This window comes from Euleptes europaea, chromosome 10 (genome assembly GCF_029931775.1).
Source record: "Euleptes europaea isolate rEulEur1 chromosome 10, rEulEur1.hap1, whole genome shotgun sequence".
NCBI lineage: Eukaryota > Metazoa > Chordata > Lepidosauria > Squamata > Sphaerodactylidae > Euleptes > Euleptes europaea.
This window is the reverse complement of record NC_079321.1, coordinates 62665094-62679944: the sequence shown is the minus strand read 5'-3', so window position 1 is coordinate 62679944 and position 14851 is coordinate 62665094. Positions and strand designations below refer to the sequence as shown.

Here is a 14851-nt window from a genome sequence, read left to right as displayed (position 1 = left end):
CAAAGATAGCATTGTTTGCCAAAGGCCAACTAGGGAGTTCATGGGGGATGGGTGGGTAGGGTTGCCAGATCAAGTTGGGAAACTCCTGGAGATTTGGGGATTGAGCCTGGAGAGGACAGGGACCTCACTGGGGTACAATGCCATAGCGTCCACCCTTCAAAGCATCCATTTTTTTCCAGGGGAACTGATCTCTGTAGTCTGGAGATGAGCTGTAATTCCAGGGGATCCTCAGGTCTCACCTGGAGGCTGGCATCCCTAATGTGCATGCACCACAAACACACAAGAGATAGTATTGTAGTCTGTAGATACAAGCAAAGCTGTTACATATATGCCCATGGGGATAATTCTCGGATCACTTAAATTAGTGTAGTCTTGTCAATTTCATTGACAGTATATTGTATAAAGTGGTTACTGATTTGTCCATATGTATGAGTGTTTGGTAAACCACATATTTTTGCAACTAGTATGCAGTTATTCTTTTCCTGTAACCTGCTATATGTAACCTTTTTTTTTCTGTTACAGATAAAGATAGATAAAGAGCTCAGTAGTCTGTATAAGAGAATGTTTGAACCCCTCCATGTGCCTCCAGAACAGTTCCAAAGATTGACTGGACAATTCTGCAATATTCAGATGCTAAAAACAGGTCAAGCATATGCTGCAGAGGATAAAACATCAGTAGATGATCGATTAAGCATTCTGCTAAAAGGAAAGTATGTGCCTTAAAGAGTTTGAATGGGAACCTTTCTTTTTTGTAGCTTAATTGAATAGAGGAAAAATCAATAGCAATACTGAAAGGAAGCAGCATACAGTAACTTTGCACCACTCTCTTTAAATGTGTTTAATCCTTGCCTTTCTTTCTGGCCATGCACTTATATTAACATCTTAACCATGCAAAATAAACTCACTAAATTATCAAGAATAAAATAGGTATCAGTCAAACTTATCATTATTTATATTTCTCTTGAAAGTTCAAGGGTTAGTGCATTCCATGTGCATAGCCTAAGTGTGTTGTTGAGAAGCTAAACTGGAAAGGTGTCTGACACAAAGCAGAACAGTAGCTTATAAATCATTCTTTCAGTTTGGGAAGTATTTTCTCCCTAATTTCTAGATGGGTGAAGGAAAGGCATTCTGCATAGAGTACTTCATTGTTATATTGCACACTCCAATGCCTTGTCCTTATCTTGAAAACTGATTGTGATCCACAAGGCTGTGTAATTTATTTAGAAAACAGTCAGTCTTTGATTAGTCCTTACATGTATCAGACTAATCAGAAGTCAGACTAAAGCAACTAACGGTCATTTTGAGTTAATGGTTGCTATCATTTTAACACGTATTTTTGACAGCAATACCGTCCCATTACATTTTATTTCGTTTCTTTTTGCTAGTGGTCTCTTCACAAATCTATTTTGAATTATCCGTTTTACTGAGGAGGAGGCGGAGCTCTGTTTTTCATTTGTAGCCAGCAAAGTCATTGATCTATATTTAATTTTATTATCATCATTTCATAATTGAGCCATAACAATAACTATATATGCGTGTGTGTATATATATATATACACACACACATATAGTTATTGTTACTGCACAATTTTGAAATGATGATAATCAGGGCTATCTTGTATGCACACAAAGTATTTTTGACTGCTGTCGTAAAAAACAATACCTAAGGCCCATATGTTCAGAAGCACAAGATAGCCCTGATACATCTTGTAGTTCATACTTTGGTTGTAATCCAGAGTTGTCTCATCCCAGGTTTCTACCAGGCTCTTTTTCCTTGGATGAATTTAAGGCTGTTGGAATTTTGTCGTTTTATTAATGAATCAGGGGCAGTGAAATCAGAGGCTAGGCATAAAATGAAAAGTTAATACTTAAAGAAATTTAGAATCTTGAAAGGGCAATTTTAAAATCAATTGTTTTTAGTTGGACACACTAAAGATTTAGGACTACAGACCTACTGCCCTTATTTAGGATTGTAGTCGAGCAGCCCATTCCTAAAGGAGGGGTAGATCCATGGCGGCCGGTAGTGGCGGAGCCGCACCACCTCCTCTGAGGCTTCCTGGCCACCGCGGAGAGAGAAAAAAGAGTAGTTAAAAATTTAAAAAGAGAAAATGGGAAAATTCCCATTGAAAACAGCCACTGCTCAAGGGGGCGTTCCCGGGGCGAACCGGGTCAGGAAGCTGCCCAAAAGCAGCTCTGCTTCCAGGAACGCCTCCGCCATGCCAGTGCGGCTGTTCTCTTCTGGGATTTAGTTCTGGGACTGGCTGTCCTGGCGGCGAGGGCTGGTGGAGCTCTGTCGCTCCCGGACACCGGTGTGTTTGCCTCCATGCTGGCGTGTTTGCCACTTTATCCCATGACAAAGCGGCACCTATGCCGGCGCAGGGTCAGGCCGGGTCCTATGGAGATTCCTGCCCCCCTCCCCAGGATTGCAGCCTTACTGTCCAAATACTAGGAAGTAATAGTTATTAATACGCTGCAAGTGATTTGATACACCATGAGCTTAGTCATTTTTATCCATCGGACACTGATACTCAGGAGCCACATGTGGTTCTTTGACAAGCCATCTGTGGCTCTTCTGGTCACTTCCTCAGTGTGGTGACTGACCCTGTTTAAGAAAAGTAGACAAGGCCTTTTTCCAGTGGAGCTTGTGGTTGGCAGATGGCTTCCATCTTGAAACGACTGCCACCGGAGCTGCAAACCCTCCCTGAGGTGCAGGCCTCATGTCAGAAGTGGAAGTGAATGTGATCCTTCCAGTGGATGATAATCGTGATGGTGGCTTTCCACAAGCTGTAGAATGAGTTTCTAAGAACCACCCACAACCACTGCGAATAGTAGTTACCTGGTAATAGCTAACTGCCATGTAATTGAGCGTGCCATGCTTATTCACTATTTATGTGAATAAATAGATTGGATTGATACAATGATGTCTCTGTGTGTAAAGTGTCGTCAAGTCGCAGCCGACTTATGGCGACCCCTTTTTTGGGGTTTCATGGCAAGAGACTAACAGAGGTGGTTTGCCAGTGCCTTCCTCTGCACAGCAACCCTGGTATTCCTTGGTGGTCTCCCATCCAAATACTAACCGGGGCTGACCCTGCTTAGCTTCTGAGATCTGATGACATCAGGCTAGCCTGGGCCATCCAGGTCAGGGCTGATACAGTGAAAGCATTTACAATATCATAACCGTGGCTAGAATAGAAAATCTGTACTTGATCTGATTCTTTTTCTTGCTTTGCTCCCTTCTTGTTAACAGATCCCCCAAACCATTTTCTTGTGAGGTTTCTTCATACTGCAAGAATACCAGAATTTGTTTTAGTAAGAGTCAGGCTCAGTAGCAAATAATCTGACAGCCAAGCATCGTGTGTATTGGCCATAAGTTATGTTTCCTCGTTGATAATTATATGACAGCATAATTTTGACTGATGTTCCACAGATATCTTTCACTTTTCTATTAAACATTTTTGTCATCAGAATGAAGGTCTCCTATCGAGGGCATTTTCTGCATAATATTTACCCCTGTGCCTTTATAGATTCTCCTGAATTTCGATCAACCCAGATGAATCGGGGTGAGAAGTTTCAGGTATGGTACTATTCTGTTGGGCATACATTTTAAAAGATGCAAGATTTATTGAAGATTTATTGCAAGATTTATTGAAGAGACAAAGATGAGGAATCATAAAATGACTCTCTTTAGATAGCTTACTTTATAATTTAATGTTGGTACATAAAATGTTTATCAGTGCAGATGCAAAATTTCTATGTTGTCTTGCAACTTCTACTGACAGCTTCAAAATCATGTACACGGTTTTGGTTTTCTGGTTGTTATATTTTAATGGGTTAATACCAGTACCTTGAAATACTATTTTGATAAATAATTAAATGTAACTGTTATGGGATCATTGATTTGAAGGCTAGTCTATTCAAAAAGATATTTTTGTAATATTGATGCCTTTCCCTCCCATATTTTGAAATGTTTTTGCACTTGTTTGGCTATACAAGAAAACACTTGTATTTGAAAACAGGAAGAAATCTTGTGGCATCTTAAATGCTAACACATTTTATTACTGCATAAGCTTATTTATTATTTATTTTATTTGTTCCATTTATAACTCGCCCTCCCCGGCCAAGACCAGGCTCAGGGCGGGGAACATCAAACATATCAATATTAACAATAAAAGTAATAATTCTACAATTAAACAATAAAACCCAATTAAAAATCCTTAAAAACTCCAGATGGCGCTTAATTTGGCCAATAGTGCCCGGAATAAGCAGTAGGTTGCACCCCCCCCCCAATAATGAGAGTAACATAGAACAAGGGGGGAAATAGGGAGGCCAGCAGAGGATGATACCTGCAGCTGTCCTCAACTTTAGGCCTGGCAGAAAAGCTCTGTCTTGCAGGTCCTGTGGAACTCTTTAAGGTCCCATAGGGCCCTGATGTCACCAGACAGAGCATTCCACCTGGCTCTCGTTGAGGACAGCCGCACACTTTTAGGGCCAGGGACTACCAGTAAGTTGTTATCTGATGACCGTAAAGATCTTAGGGGATGGGGTGTACCAGGAGAGACGGGTCCCGCAGATGCGAAGGTCCCAGGCCGTGTAAGTACAGCCACTACTTTAGTTGCTAAGAAAATGGGCAAACAATGAAAACTTAATATGGCTAAAAATGCATTTAAAGTAATACAAAGTACTGTTTGTATTCACTGTTACACACATTTACCGAGCTAATCCTTCTGACATTTGTACCTGCACTGTATTGCTGTTTTTCTACCAGGCTTACTTTTAGAAGAGATCTCTCATATGTGCTCACTTTTACTGTGAGTCCTGAAAAATCAACTTTGAGAATGTGCTATAGTGTGGATTATTCTGGAGAACAGAATTAGTCTTGGGTCGTTTATACTTGGGTACTTTCACTCAAGTTCGCCCTGGTCTTATTCAGTTGTTTCTTGGAGTTATGCATGAGTTTTCCGCCCATCAGAGATGACCTCACTGCCAGCCCTCACAAACCCTGGGGCTTCCCATTCCTGTAATAACCCAATTCTTCCATCTCCCCTGAGATAAATCTGGGTGAAATCTCCATGCATAAGCCAAAGCATGCAACAGGGGAGTTGGGTTGGGTGTGATGTTTTTCTCACAGTAAGCACTACAGCCAATTACAAAGCAATATTTAAAGGGGGCGGGGACACAAATGTTTTAAAATGATGCTCTGGTTTCTTTCCCCCCCCCCCCGCCATTCCGTTTAAAGACCACCGGTTTTAGAAATTGTTTTGTAAAACAGCACTTGGGTTTCTGCCAGGAGGAGAGGGGAGCGGGACCTTTTCCTCACAATAAGCATTAAAGCCAATTACAAAGCAGCGTTTTCAAAGGGCGGGGAGACATGTCTGGATTTGAGCTCAGTGACTTTGCTGGTGCATAGCAAAGTTTGGATTCACAACGGAAAAGTATGGGTCGGGTGAGCATAGAACTCCAGGTAAAACTCCCATGCATAAACAACCATAGAGTGCCCTTTTCATAGCCAGCATACCCCGTGCTGTTTTCTTAATGCAAGGGAGTGTGGGAAAGACAAAAGCAAAGCTGAGAAAAACGTCACCGGTGGTTGTTGGAGTTTGTGGGTAAGTAGGGAAACTGATGGGAAGAGGTGACTAGGAGTTGAAGAAACAGAGCAACCTAAAGCAACAATAGATGGTGGCATTTGTTTCTTTTCCAGAAAGTTGAATGGATTTTGAAGGAGGTTGTTGCTTGTGATATGTATAGTCATCCCAGTTTCACCTCTGGCAAGCAGATTTGGCAAGTTTTTGTTTTGTGTTAATGTTTTGTGGGGGGAAAAGAAGAGACTATGGGAACTGAAGACTAGCATGCAAAAAACAGAACCCCACGCTATGGTGGCTGCAAGAGAATACAGAACGGCTTAAGTATCCGAATGGAGGAGGCATAGAGCTGAGCTGTGAGGAAAGCTTATTCTTATTTGCAAGCCTTGTGCACTATTAGTGGAAAGGCAGAATGCTGCCAAGGGATCTTTAGTGGCAAAAGGTCTCTGGGCGAGGGTGTTGAATGGTTCCCCAAACGGGGCTGGAGTAGGCTAGCTGAATTTCATACTTGGTTCGCACTGACCACCAAATCTTGGGCTGCAGGCCTGTAGTGATTTTTTAATTTCTAATGTGAATGTCTGGTAGCTGTTTGATAGTAAGACGGAGAAAGGGGGCTGCAACAGAGGCTAAAATTATTTGTTGATGTAATATGTTCCAGTCAAGGACTGGGCTTAATTCCAGAAAGAGGTAGTTGTCAAGATATATTAAGCTCTACGCTTGAAGAAAGTTATTGGATACCGGTACTTTACCTTATCCATTCTCCTCTTTGGGCATTGATTTGTTCTGTGCTGGACAACATCATTTTAATGGAGTAATATCTGGTAAATCTGTCCGGCTGATCAACGTAAACTGCCACAAAAGAAGTACTGGACAGGATGAGGCAGGTTTTGAGACAGAGAGCAAAGGTAACATAGACGCTCAATAACATGTTTGAATTTAAGATCTTAATAGCAGACACTGGTAGAACCACCAAATCTTTCTTTTGCACAAGCCCCCACCATTTAGGTCCTTCTCCTCCTTCACAGATTAACTGTTCTCTTTTATTGACTGTTATCTGTCCTAAGATGGAAAAAGATGTAACATTGAAAGACCTGCACGCAGTAACTGAAACCTTGCTTATATATTGACCATACATTCTTCCTGCATTAGCTTCATTTTGGAAGTAACATGCTTATAATTCACTTCCCGAAAGGATCACTTATTGTTACTTTGGCTACAGGGTTTTCTTTTGTTGTATGCTGGTGCCATCTGCTGGATATAAGCTTACCATAGCCCTCCTGAATAAACCCAAAGCAGCTGGCTTGCATGAGTGAACCAGTCCTTAGGACTGGGCTGTCGAGCTGCATATATGCCTTAATCCAGCAGTCTGCTGCATGACCACAGACCAAACCACAATAGTGGTGTGAATTATCTCGTTCTGGGATAGGAGAAAGAAGGGAAGGAAACATGATTGCCACCAGTGGTTGACCAGGGCTACGTGAACATACAGTTGGATTACTGCTTCAGGGCAGCTCTGTATGTGTGCTTAACCATTCTGAAACCGTTCTGTTTCTAGTATAAATGGGGCCGTCCCCCCACCATAAATACAAGTACACATGAGAAGCCTTTGAGTAACATACTTATAACTGTGTGCCACTCCTGCACGTCAGGATGTGGATCATATGTTTTTCCCGCATTTCCATTGAAACAGAAGGGTTCTTACACATACGACAGTCCTAAATGTCTGAAATCTGGATCCTAAATTATTTCCTGTTTCTCTTTATAAAAGATGCTATGGTCATCCTTCTTGGCTAAGCCCACAAAGAGGAGGGGAACGGCTTTGTGGACAAAAGGACGTGTGATGGTTGTCCTGAGTGAGGCTTCAGGCCTGAATCCAGCATGTTAGTCACGCCACATCCCTTAATTAAGATATGACCTGTTTCATGCCATCTGTGGGTGTCTCTGTATTTCCTTCTCCCTGAATTGCATTGTTTAAAAGGTGGTTTGTAACCAGTGACTTTACGAAGTTCCAAAATATTGTCAGAAAACTCTTCCATTCCTTGCCTTTGATGGAAAATTTTGGAAAACCCAGAGGTAAGCCCATTTATGTGTCGGACTGTATATATTGTCCACAGACCACTGTTTTCTCTGGTTCTGAGCTCTGAACATCCAACTGAATCCTGTTGTGGGCAGTGGCATCCATTAAAGCAGTGCTAACTTTAAGAATATGCTTTCTTCATAGGTGTCGATTACTGCTGATGATAACTGCAAATTCTTGTGCTGGTCCAGAGAGAGACTTACATTTTTTCTGGAATCTGAGCCTTTTCTCTTTGAAATATTTAAGCATCTCATTGGAAAAGATATTACAAACAAGTTATACTCGTTGAATGATCCAACCCTAAATGACAAAGTGAGTGTTTTCTTTGTGCTGAGTTAGACCCTATGCTTCTCTGACAGTGGATTCTGTTGTGCTCACTTCTTAAAAATGCAGCTTCCTGGTTGTGATTAACTATTATTCTGAGTGTTCTGGGTATCAGCCGTTTCCATTTGTAAGCAGCACAAAATGTCACTGGCAGAGTAGCAAGGGGGGGGGGGGGTTCAGAAGACTGGGGTCAGAAGGCTTCTATCGAAGAAAATTGAGGAGTGCTGGATAGATCTGCTCTGCTTGCTTTCCAGGGCGCTGCAGGATAAAGTAGCACTTTATGAAATATAACTTCCTAGTCATCTGGAGAAACTTTGGACTTGGAAATTGAATTAAGAAGCACAAAGCATGAATTTCTGAGAGAGAGCCAGCGTGGTGCAGTGGTTAAGAGCGGTGGTTTGGAGCGGTGGACTCTGATCCGGAGAACCGGGTTTGATTCTCCACTCCTACACTTGAAGCCAGCTGGGTGACCTTGGGCTAGTCACACTCTCTCAGCCCCACCTATCTCACAGGGTGTCTGTTGAGGGGAGGGGAAGGGAAGGTGATTGTAATCCAGTTTAATTCTCCCTTAAGTGGTAGAGAAAGCCGGCATATAAAAATCAACTCTTCTTCTAAGATGAGACACTCTTTCCCCCAGACTCCAAGTGCAGTCCTTGGCATCATACATACTTTTGGATAGTTCTGGGACTTTGGTACCTGCAGGAGTATGAAAAGTGTTTGCTACTTGAGTTTATTTCCTCCCTTCAGGTCTGCGATTGAATAATAAAATGGTTATCCATTTCCAACAAAGTTATAAGGGGAGCCATTATAGCGTCATGGTTAGAGTCTAAGATCTGGTACACCTAAGTTCAAATTCCCACTCTGCCATAGAAGCTTGCTTGGTGACCTTGAGCCAAGCATTCTCAGCCTAACCTACCTCACAGGGTTGATGTGAGGATAAAATTGGAAGAGGGGAGAATGATAATGTAAGCTGCTTTGGGTCCTCTGGAGGGGGGGGAAGTGGGATATAAATAATGCCCCCACTGGTCATGAAGTGATTGGAGACAGTGGATCTCAGAATGTTAGACGCAGGGAGCAGAAAATGGAGACTCTTGCCCAGAAGAATTTGGCCTGAAATAGAATACTAAACTCAGCAGACCTTTCGGTTTTATCCTGCATTGCTGTTCTTATGTCCATTCAAGATTGTATTAGTGACGGAAAATTCAATATAACTTGCTTCTCTCCAGGCATCCCAAAAAATGGATCAACAACCTAGTCTGTGTTCACAGCTCTCTGTGATGCAAATGAGAAACAGCATGGCTAGCTCAAGTGACAGTGAAGACGGCTTGCAGCACTTTCTCCGGGGCACTTCCACTGGTTCCTCCCTCCGTGAGTCATTGAAATTTTTTCAAGCCCTACTGAACATCCATTCAGTGGCAAATAAATTGTTAACATTGCTCCTTTGCTCCTCCTATTGAGTTTGGGTTGAGCTTTGCATGCCTACCATGTGTTGTGTTTAAAATTAAAGGCATGTTATGTGGTGATCTGTGTCAGTTTGCATCATTAGACTTGACTTTAGTTTACTGTGATATGCTCTCCATGGGGCAACCCTTGAAGACAACCCAGAAACTGGAGCAAAAGTTGACTCCTACTCTGTTATCTGGAACTAGCTGCTGGATCACGTTACCTCTGATCTGAAGTCCTTTCACTGGCTGCCAGTTAATTTCTGGGTCCAATCCAAAGTGTTGGTGCTCGCCTTTAAAGCCCTTTGTGATCTGGGCTCCACATACTTGAAGGAGAACGTGTCCCCTGCATGTCCCCTGCATGTTCCATGTGTCAGCTCTGATCTTCCCAGCAAGGTCTGTTGTCTGTTCGCCCATTGTCTAAGGTGTGTTCTGCAATTGCCTGGGCTCAGACATGCCTCTTGGACAGCCTCCCAGTAGAGGTCAGTGGGTTTCAACCCTCCTGGCAAGGGGACAAAATAGAGCTGTTCTGGAGAGCTTCTGGGGCCACCTGAACCTAGACAAATGGGAAGGGGGGGAAACTCTGCTGGTTAGGGCATATGTTGTTTTAGTTTCTATCTTTAAAGTGTTGTTTTTAACATTGATTTTACTACATTGTTTATATTGTTTTTACATTGTTATCTGCCTAGCGTCTGTGCCTGGGAGAAAGGTGGGTATAAAAATATTTTAAGTAAATAAATATAAATTTGGAGAAATAATTATGAGCAGTCTTTGCATGTATGTTCATTGCAAGACCGTTATAGCATCCGTCAGTGATTTTCATGAGTGGAAAGGCTGTAGAAGCTCCAAGTCCACCAACAGAAGTTTCATATTATCTTGCAGCAGCCTCAAAACAGAGTGGGTTGGATCCCCCAGATATCCTTTGTCCCTCTTCAGCCAGCAGTGCTTTCCAAACTTGGCGAAGTTGTGGAACCCATATGGACTAACAATTGCATGAGTTTGGAGGCTGCAGTGGGAATTGGGAAAGGAGGCAAAATTGCTGCCTCTTCTCTCCTTACAAAAGCGTTGATGGAAGGAGATGGATGGAGAGGGCCATTTTATCCCCTGCAACCTCTCAGCCCCATGGTTATTAATCTACATAGGTCCCACAATTCAGAAATCAGTTTTGCAAGGCTTAGAAAGGCCTTCTAGAGTTAGGGAAACATGGGGGGAAATCACCAATCCTTGTGTTCATAGACTGTGAGATCTAACCTGCTGCTTTTCTGGGGTCAGTTCACATATTCAGCGTCAAGCCGTGTATGCATCCCCTGTTATTTAGAATAGGGCCCCATTGTGCAAAATGTTGAGCCATGTTGGAACTTCTGAAAAATGTTGTTTAAGAGAATTGTGATTTCTCTTTTTTAATAGCAATGATAGAACTCTATCATTTTTTCAGTTACCTGCATTAAGAAAAACTATAGTAAACCGAATGGGTTTTGAATTGATGCAGCATTTTATAAATCCAAGGACTGGCTCACATGTTTGTTTTTTATTTTAAACATTTCTGTGTTACTTTTTCTATCAAATAGGGTCCTCGAGGTGGTGAACATCAAACATTAAAACATCCCAGCATTAAAAATGTTTAAAATAAACTATATATACAGTAATTCAATAAAAACATATAACACCAAATACCAGGAGGAGGCCAATAACAGTTACTGGGTGTATGCCAAATAAAACAAATGTTGTACTGCATGAGTTCTTTACATATGCAGGACTTACATATCAGTCTGTTTAGGAATGTGAGCTGCTAGTTCACAGATGTCAGCCTCAGCAACTTCTGTTTCCAACTTCTGTTCCCAACTTCTGTCTTCAACATTCATGAAAATCTACATCTCAGCTAGTGTTCACCCACATCGTTTTTCTCAAATCAATGTGTGTTAAAGCTTCTTTAAACTTCTGCAATGAAATAAGCCAGTTTGTATTTATTACTAAGGCTCAAAGCGACTACTAATAAAAATCTCTGTTTAATATTTGTTGATGTAAATCTAACTGTCTGCTTTTATGTTAAGGAAATAATCAACAAGAGTTCTATAGTTTCTTGTGGCGTGAGTCGTTTACAGCATGAGGTTTTCTGTTGATAGCATCCTATATTAACACAACATTTTCCAAAAAGGTACTCAGTGAGTCTCTTTTTAAAACTTTCTTCACAGAGGTGATTTTTTCGTGGTTTAAGATGAAAGGGTTAATATGCAACCCCAGTGTCTGTGCTACAGATTAGAATAATTTATACTAATATTGCGTTTCAATATAGTATTTACAAAACAAAATAGAAGAGGAGCGTTAATGGTATAGATGAACACAGTTTAAATGGCATGCATTGCCGTTATGTTTGTTCCATAATATTTCTCTGGATTGCAACTGTTTAGAATATTCAAGGAAGGATGTCTCTTTATATAGGTCGATGGCATCTCGGTGTGATGGGACATTATGGAATCAGGAAGAAAAAGTTCAAATATCTTTCACTTCTGCTTCCTGTATTTCAGTTACCATCTAAAATGAATTTTGGTTGTTCCTATTGCAGTGATGTGCTTAATCTCTTAATGTGAAGACAGCTCACACCCATTCCACTGGGAGAGACTGCACTTGTACTTTCCATTAAAAATAGTCATGCACATGCTGTTGGATGCTATATTTGTAGAACACCACGTTGGTTTACTTGACAGAGAACTTTTTCAGTGGCTGGATACTATTAGTATACTATGTGTAGTGCAGTCCTAAATGTACAAATTTGGAAACAAATGCCACTGAAAGTAGATGGACTTGTTTCCAAATTGGGGGCGGGGCGCCATCTGTATACAGGGAGCAGCCAGTAGAGAGTCCTGTACATGCAGACGCATTTGTTCATAGCTGAATAAAGTCCTCTTGTGTTCACCTTAGGATAGCCTGTTTTTCTCTAGGCTTTCAGTGCATGGGTTACTCACTGCAGCTCTCACAAAGAGCCTAACATTATGACGCTCAGCAGAGTTATTCCAGTCTAAGCTCACTGAAATCAATGGACTTGGACTAGAGTAACGGTGTATAGGATTGCACTGTAAGTAGCTGGTGCGCTGTGCCCTCCGTGGTGTCTGTATGTGAGCTACAGAAGGGTCATTGATCATTATGATGAGCCCAACAAGGCTGAATGTGTGCCTGGATGCTGCTGGAGGAGGGAACTGAGGCAGAGCCTGCTGCCTTGCTGCAGCAGGCTAGCAGTAGCTGAGGGCCGACATCGACCTTCCGCTTTCTGCAGGTATTTAACCTGGGAGAGCTCAAAGCAGTGAGCCCTTGAGCACAAGCCAAAGGGAGCACAAGCCAAAGGGATCTTGGCCCATAGCTCTGAGACCAGTGAAAATCAGTTTACCAGACCGAGACCAGTCAGATTTGTCGGTTTGTTTGTTGTAATTTTGAACCTTTTTGTAAGTTGCTTTGGGATACCCCTTGGGGGGGGGGGAAGCCTGAAAACGGTAAAGTAAATAAATAGAGCCAACATCATAGGGTGGAAGGAGGGTTCAGTAAACTCCTTGCAGGGATTCCCTGTCATGCATGAGACTGCGGAGCTACTCACTGCAGGAGTGTATTGATCATTCTATTGATTTTCACATCATGCACACTTTTGCTTCCTGCAGAAGGAAAAGCTAGCAAATGTAGAACGCTTCCTGCCCTTGTTAGGCAGATTCAGACATGTCCTGGGACTTTAATACATCTATCTCAAGTACTCTGAAGGACAGAGTTAATCTAGTGGACTAATACTTTTCCTGTCTCCTTCCAGTCATGTTAGGGCTGGAATAGATTTAGATATTTTGATAACATGGACCAGGAGGGACAGTGCAGGTGCCTCACCCTTTTCCATATCACCTGAAACAGAACTTTCTCTTTGATCAAGGCATCAGTTATTCCTAGTCTCAGTACAGCTGGTCCCGAGCATGTGTTGCACTACAAGAAATCTGAAAGGAAATGCCTGTTCATTCTGCTCCTATGTAAAAATTAGCATCTGTTTTGTATAAATATTTTCTCAAAAGGAAATACCAACTTTCTGCAAGAAATATCACACTGTTTTAGTCATCCGATTCATGCTGTTAATATAATGCACTTCTCCTAGGCCTGCATTTGTATCAAGCACAAGACTGTATATATCTGTGGCAGAATGAGGTGGTGGAATTCTGATGAGTTAAAAGGAGGCTGCAGGTGGACAGGACCCCTCTTTATACTTCCCCCATGTACCAAGTCCCTGCAGATTAAAAAAAAGAGTTCTAGATTAGCTTTATCCATGTTATTTTTCTAGACCTATTTTGGGATTGGTTTTGGCATGAAGATTAGGACTGATTAGGAGCCCCGTGGCGCAGAGTGGTAAGCTGCAGTACTGCAGTCCAAGCTCTGCTCACGACCTGAGTTCGATCCTGACGGAAGTTGGTTTCAGGTAGCCGGCTCAAGGTTGACTCAGCCTTCCATCCTTCCGAGGTTGGGAAAATGAGTTACCCAGCTTGCTGGGGGTAAAAGGAAGATGACTGGGGAAGGCACTGGCAAACCACCCCGTAAGCACAGTCTGCCTAGGAAACGTCGGGATGTGACATCACCCCATGGGTCAGGAATGACCCAGTGCTTGCACAGGGGACCTTTACCTGTGCTGCTTTTTATTTCCCCCTTTGTGATTTGTATTTGTGACATTTTATTGAGAGAGAGCTTTAAAGGTTTTTGGGTAAATAAAGGGGGTGGGAAGCAGTTGAAGCCACAGTCTCATACTTAGGCTCTGTAGTAGTATTACTAAAATCAGAGAGAGTTGTTGAAACTGCACTGTAGGTGGCACTAGTTTTTACTTTTTCAATCTTTTGCATCCGAAGTTTCCTTTTAAGTGTTGATGGCAAATCATCAAATGTCATGTGAAACATCCCTGTTTCTTAACATGCAGGGAGCTTAATTATTTTGTATAATTGCTGTGGGTTTTTTCCTATGGGTTTTACAAGCTGATCTCACTCTCTCGTCTTTTAAACTGGCAGGTCAACCATCTCCTTATTTAAGAGGATCACAAAAAATGAAACCAATAGAAGAAAGTGTCGAAGATGATGTCTTTGAACCTGCATCTCCCATGAAAGTTAAAGCTCATCCGTGACCGCTCTGGACAGCATTCTGGTGAATAGCAGGAAGGTGACCACCATTGCCCTTAGAAAATATTCTGTCGAGGGCATCACAGCCGATAACTTTACTTTCAAAGGTGTTTTCCACAAATGCCAAGGCAGACCCCCTTACCGCACTGTCTGAAAACTAGTCCTTTTGGTTTCAGTGGGATATCCTTCCCCAGAGATACCCAGGCTCTTTACTTTGATCAGCAGACTGCCCCATCCACACAAGCAATGTAGCCCCATTGAGTGAACTGAGTGCAAGAGCCCTTGTAGCCTTGGTACCTTCATGTG

General features: G+C 42.1%; 1 protein-coding gene across 4 annotated transcripts in view; it reads left to right on the top strand.

The window, feature by feature from the left end:
* BVES (blood vessel epicardial substance) overlaps nucleotides 1–14591 on the top strand; it is a 43111-nt gene extending 28520 nt beyond the window's left edge. For all 4 annotated transcript variants that reach the window (XM_056856702.1, XM_056856699.1, XM_056856700.1 and 1 more), the window contains 5 exons: nucleotides 523–710; nucleotides 3466–3574; nucleotides 7801–7968; nucleotides 9207–9348; nucleotides 14438–14591. In XM_056856702.1, coding sequence (XP_056712680.1) covers nucleotides 523–710; nucleotides 3466–3574; nucleotides 7801–7968; nucleotides 9207–9348; nucleotides 14438–14550 — 720 coding nt within the window. In that variant the 3' untranslated portion in view covers nucleotides 14551–14591. The remainder of the gene's footprint in view (nucleotides 1–522; nucleotides 711–3465; nucleotides 3575–7800; nucleotides 7969–9206; nucleotides 9349–14437) is intronic.
* Nucleotides 14592–14851: the final 260 nt, after the last annotated feature.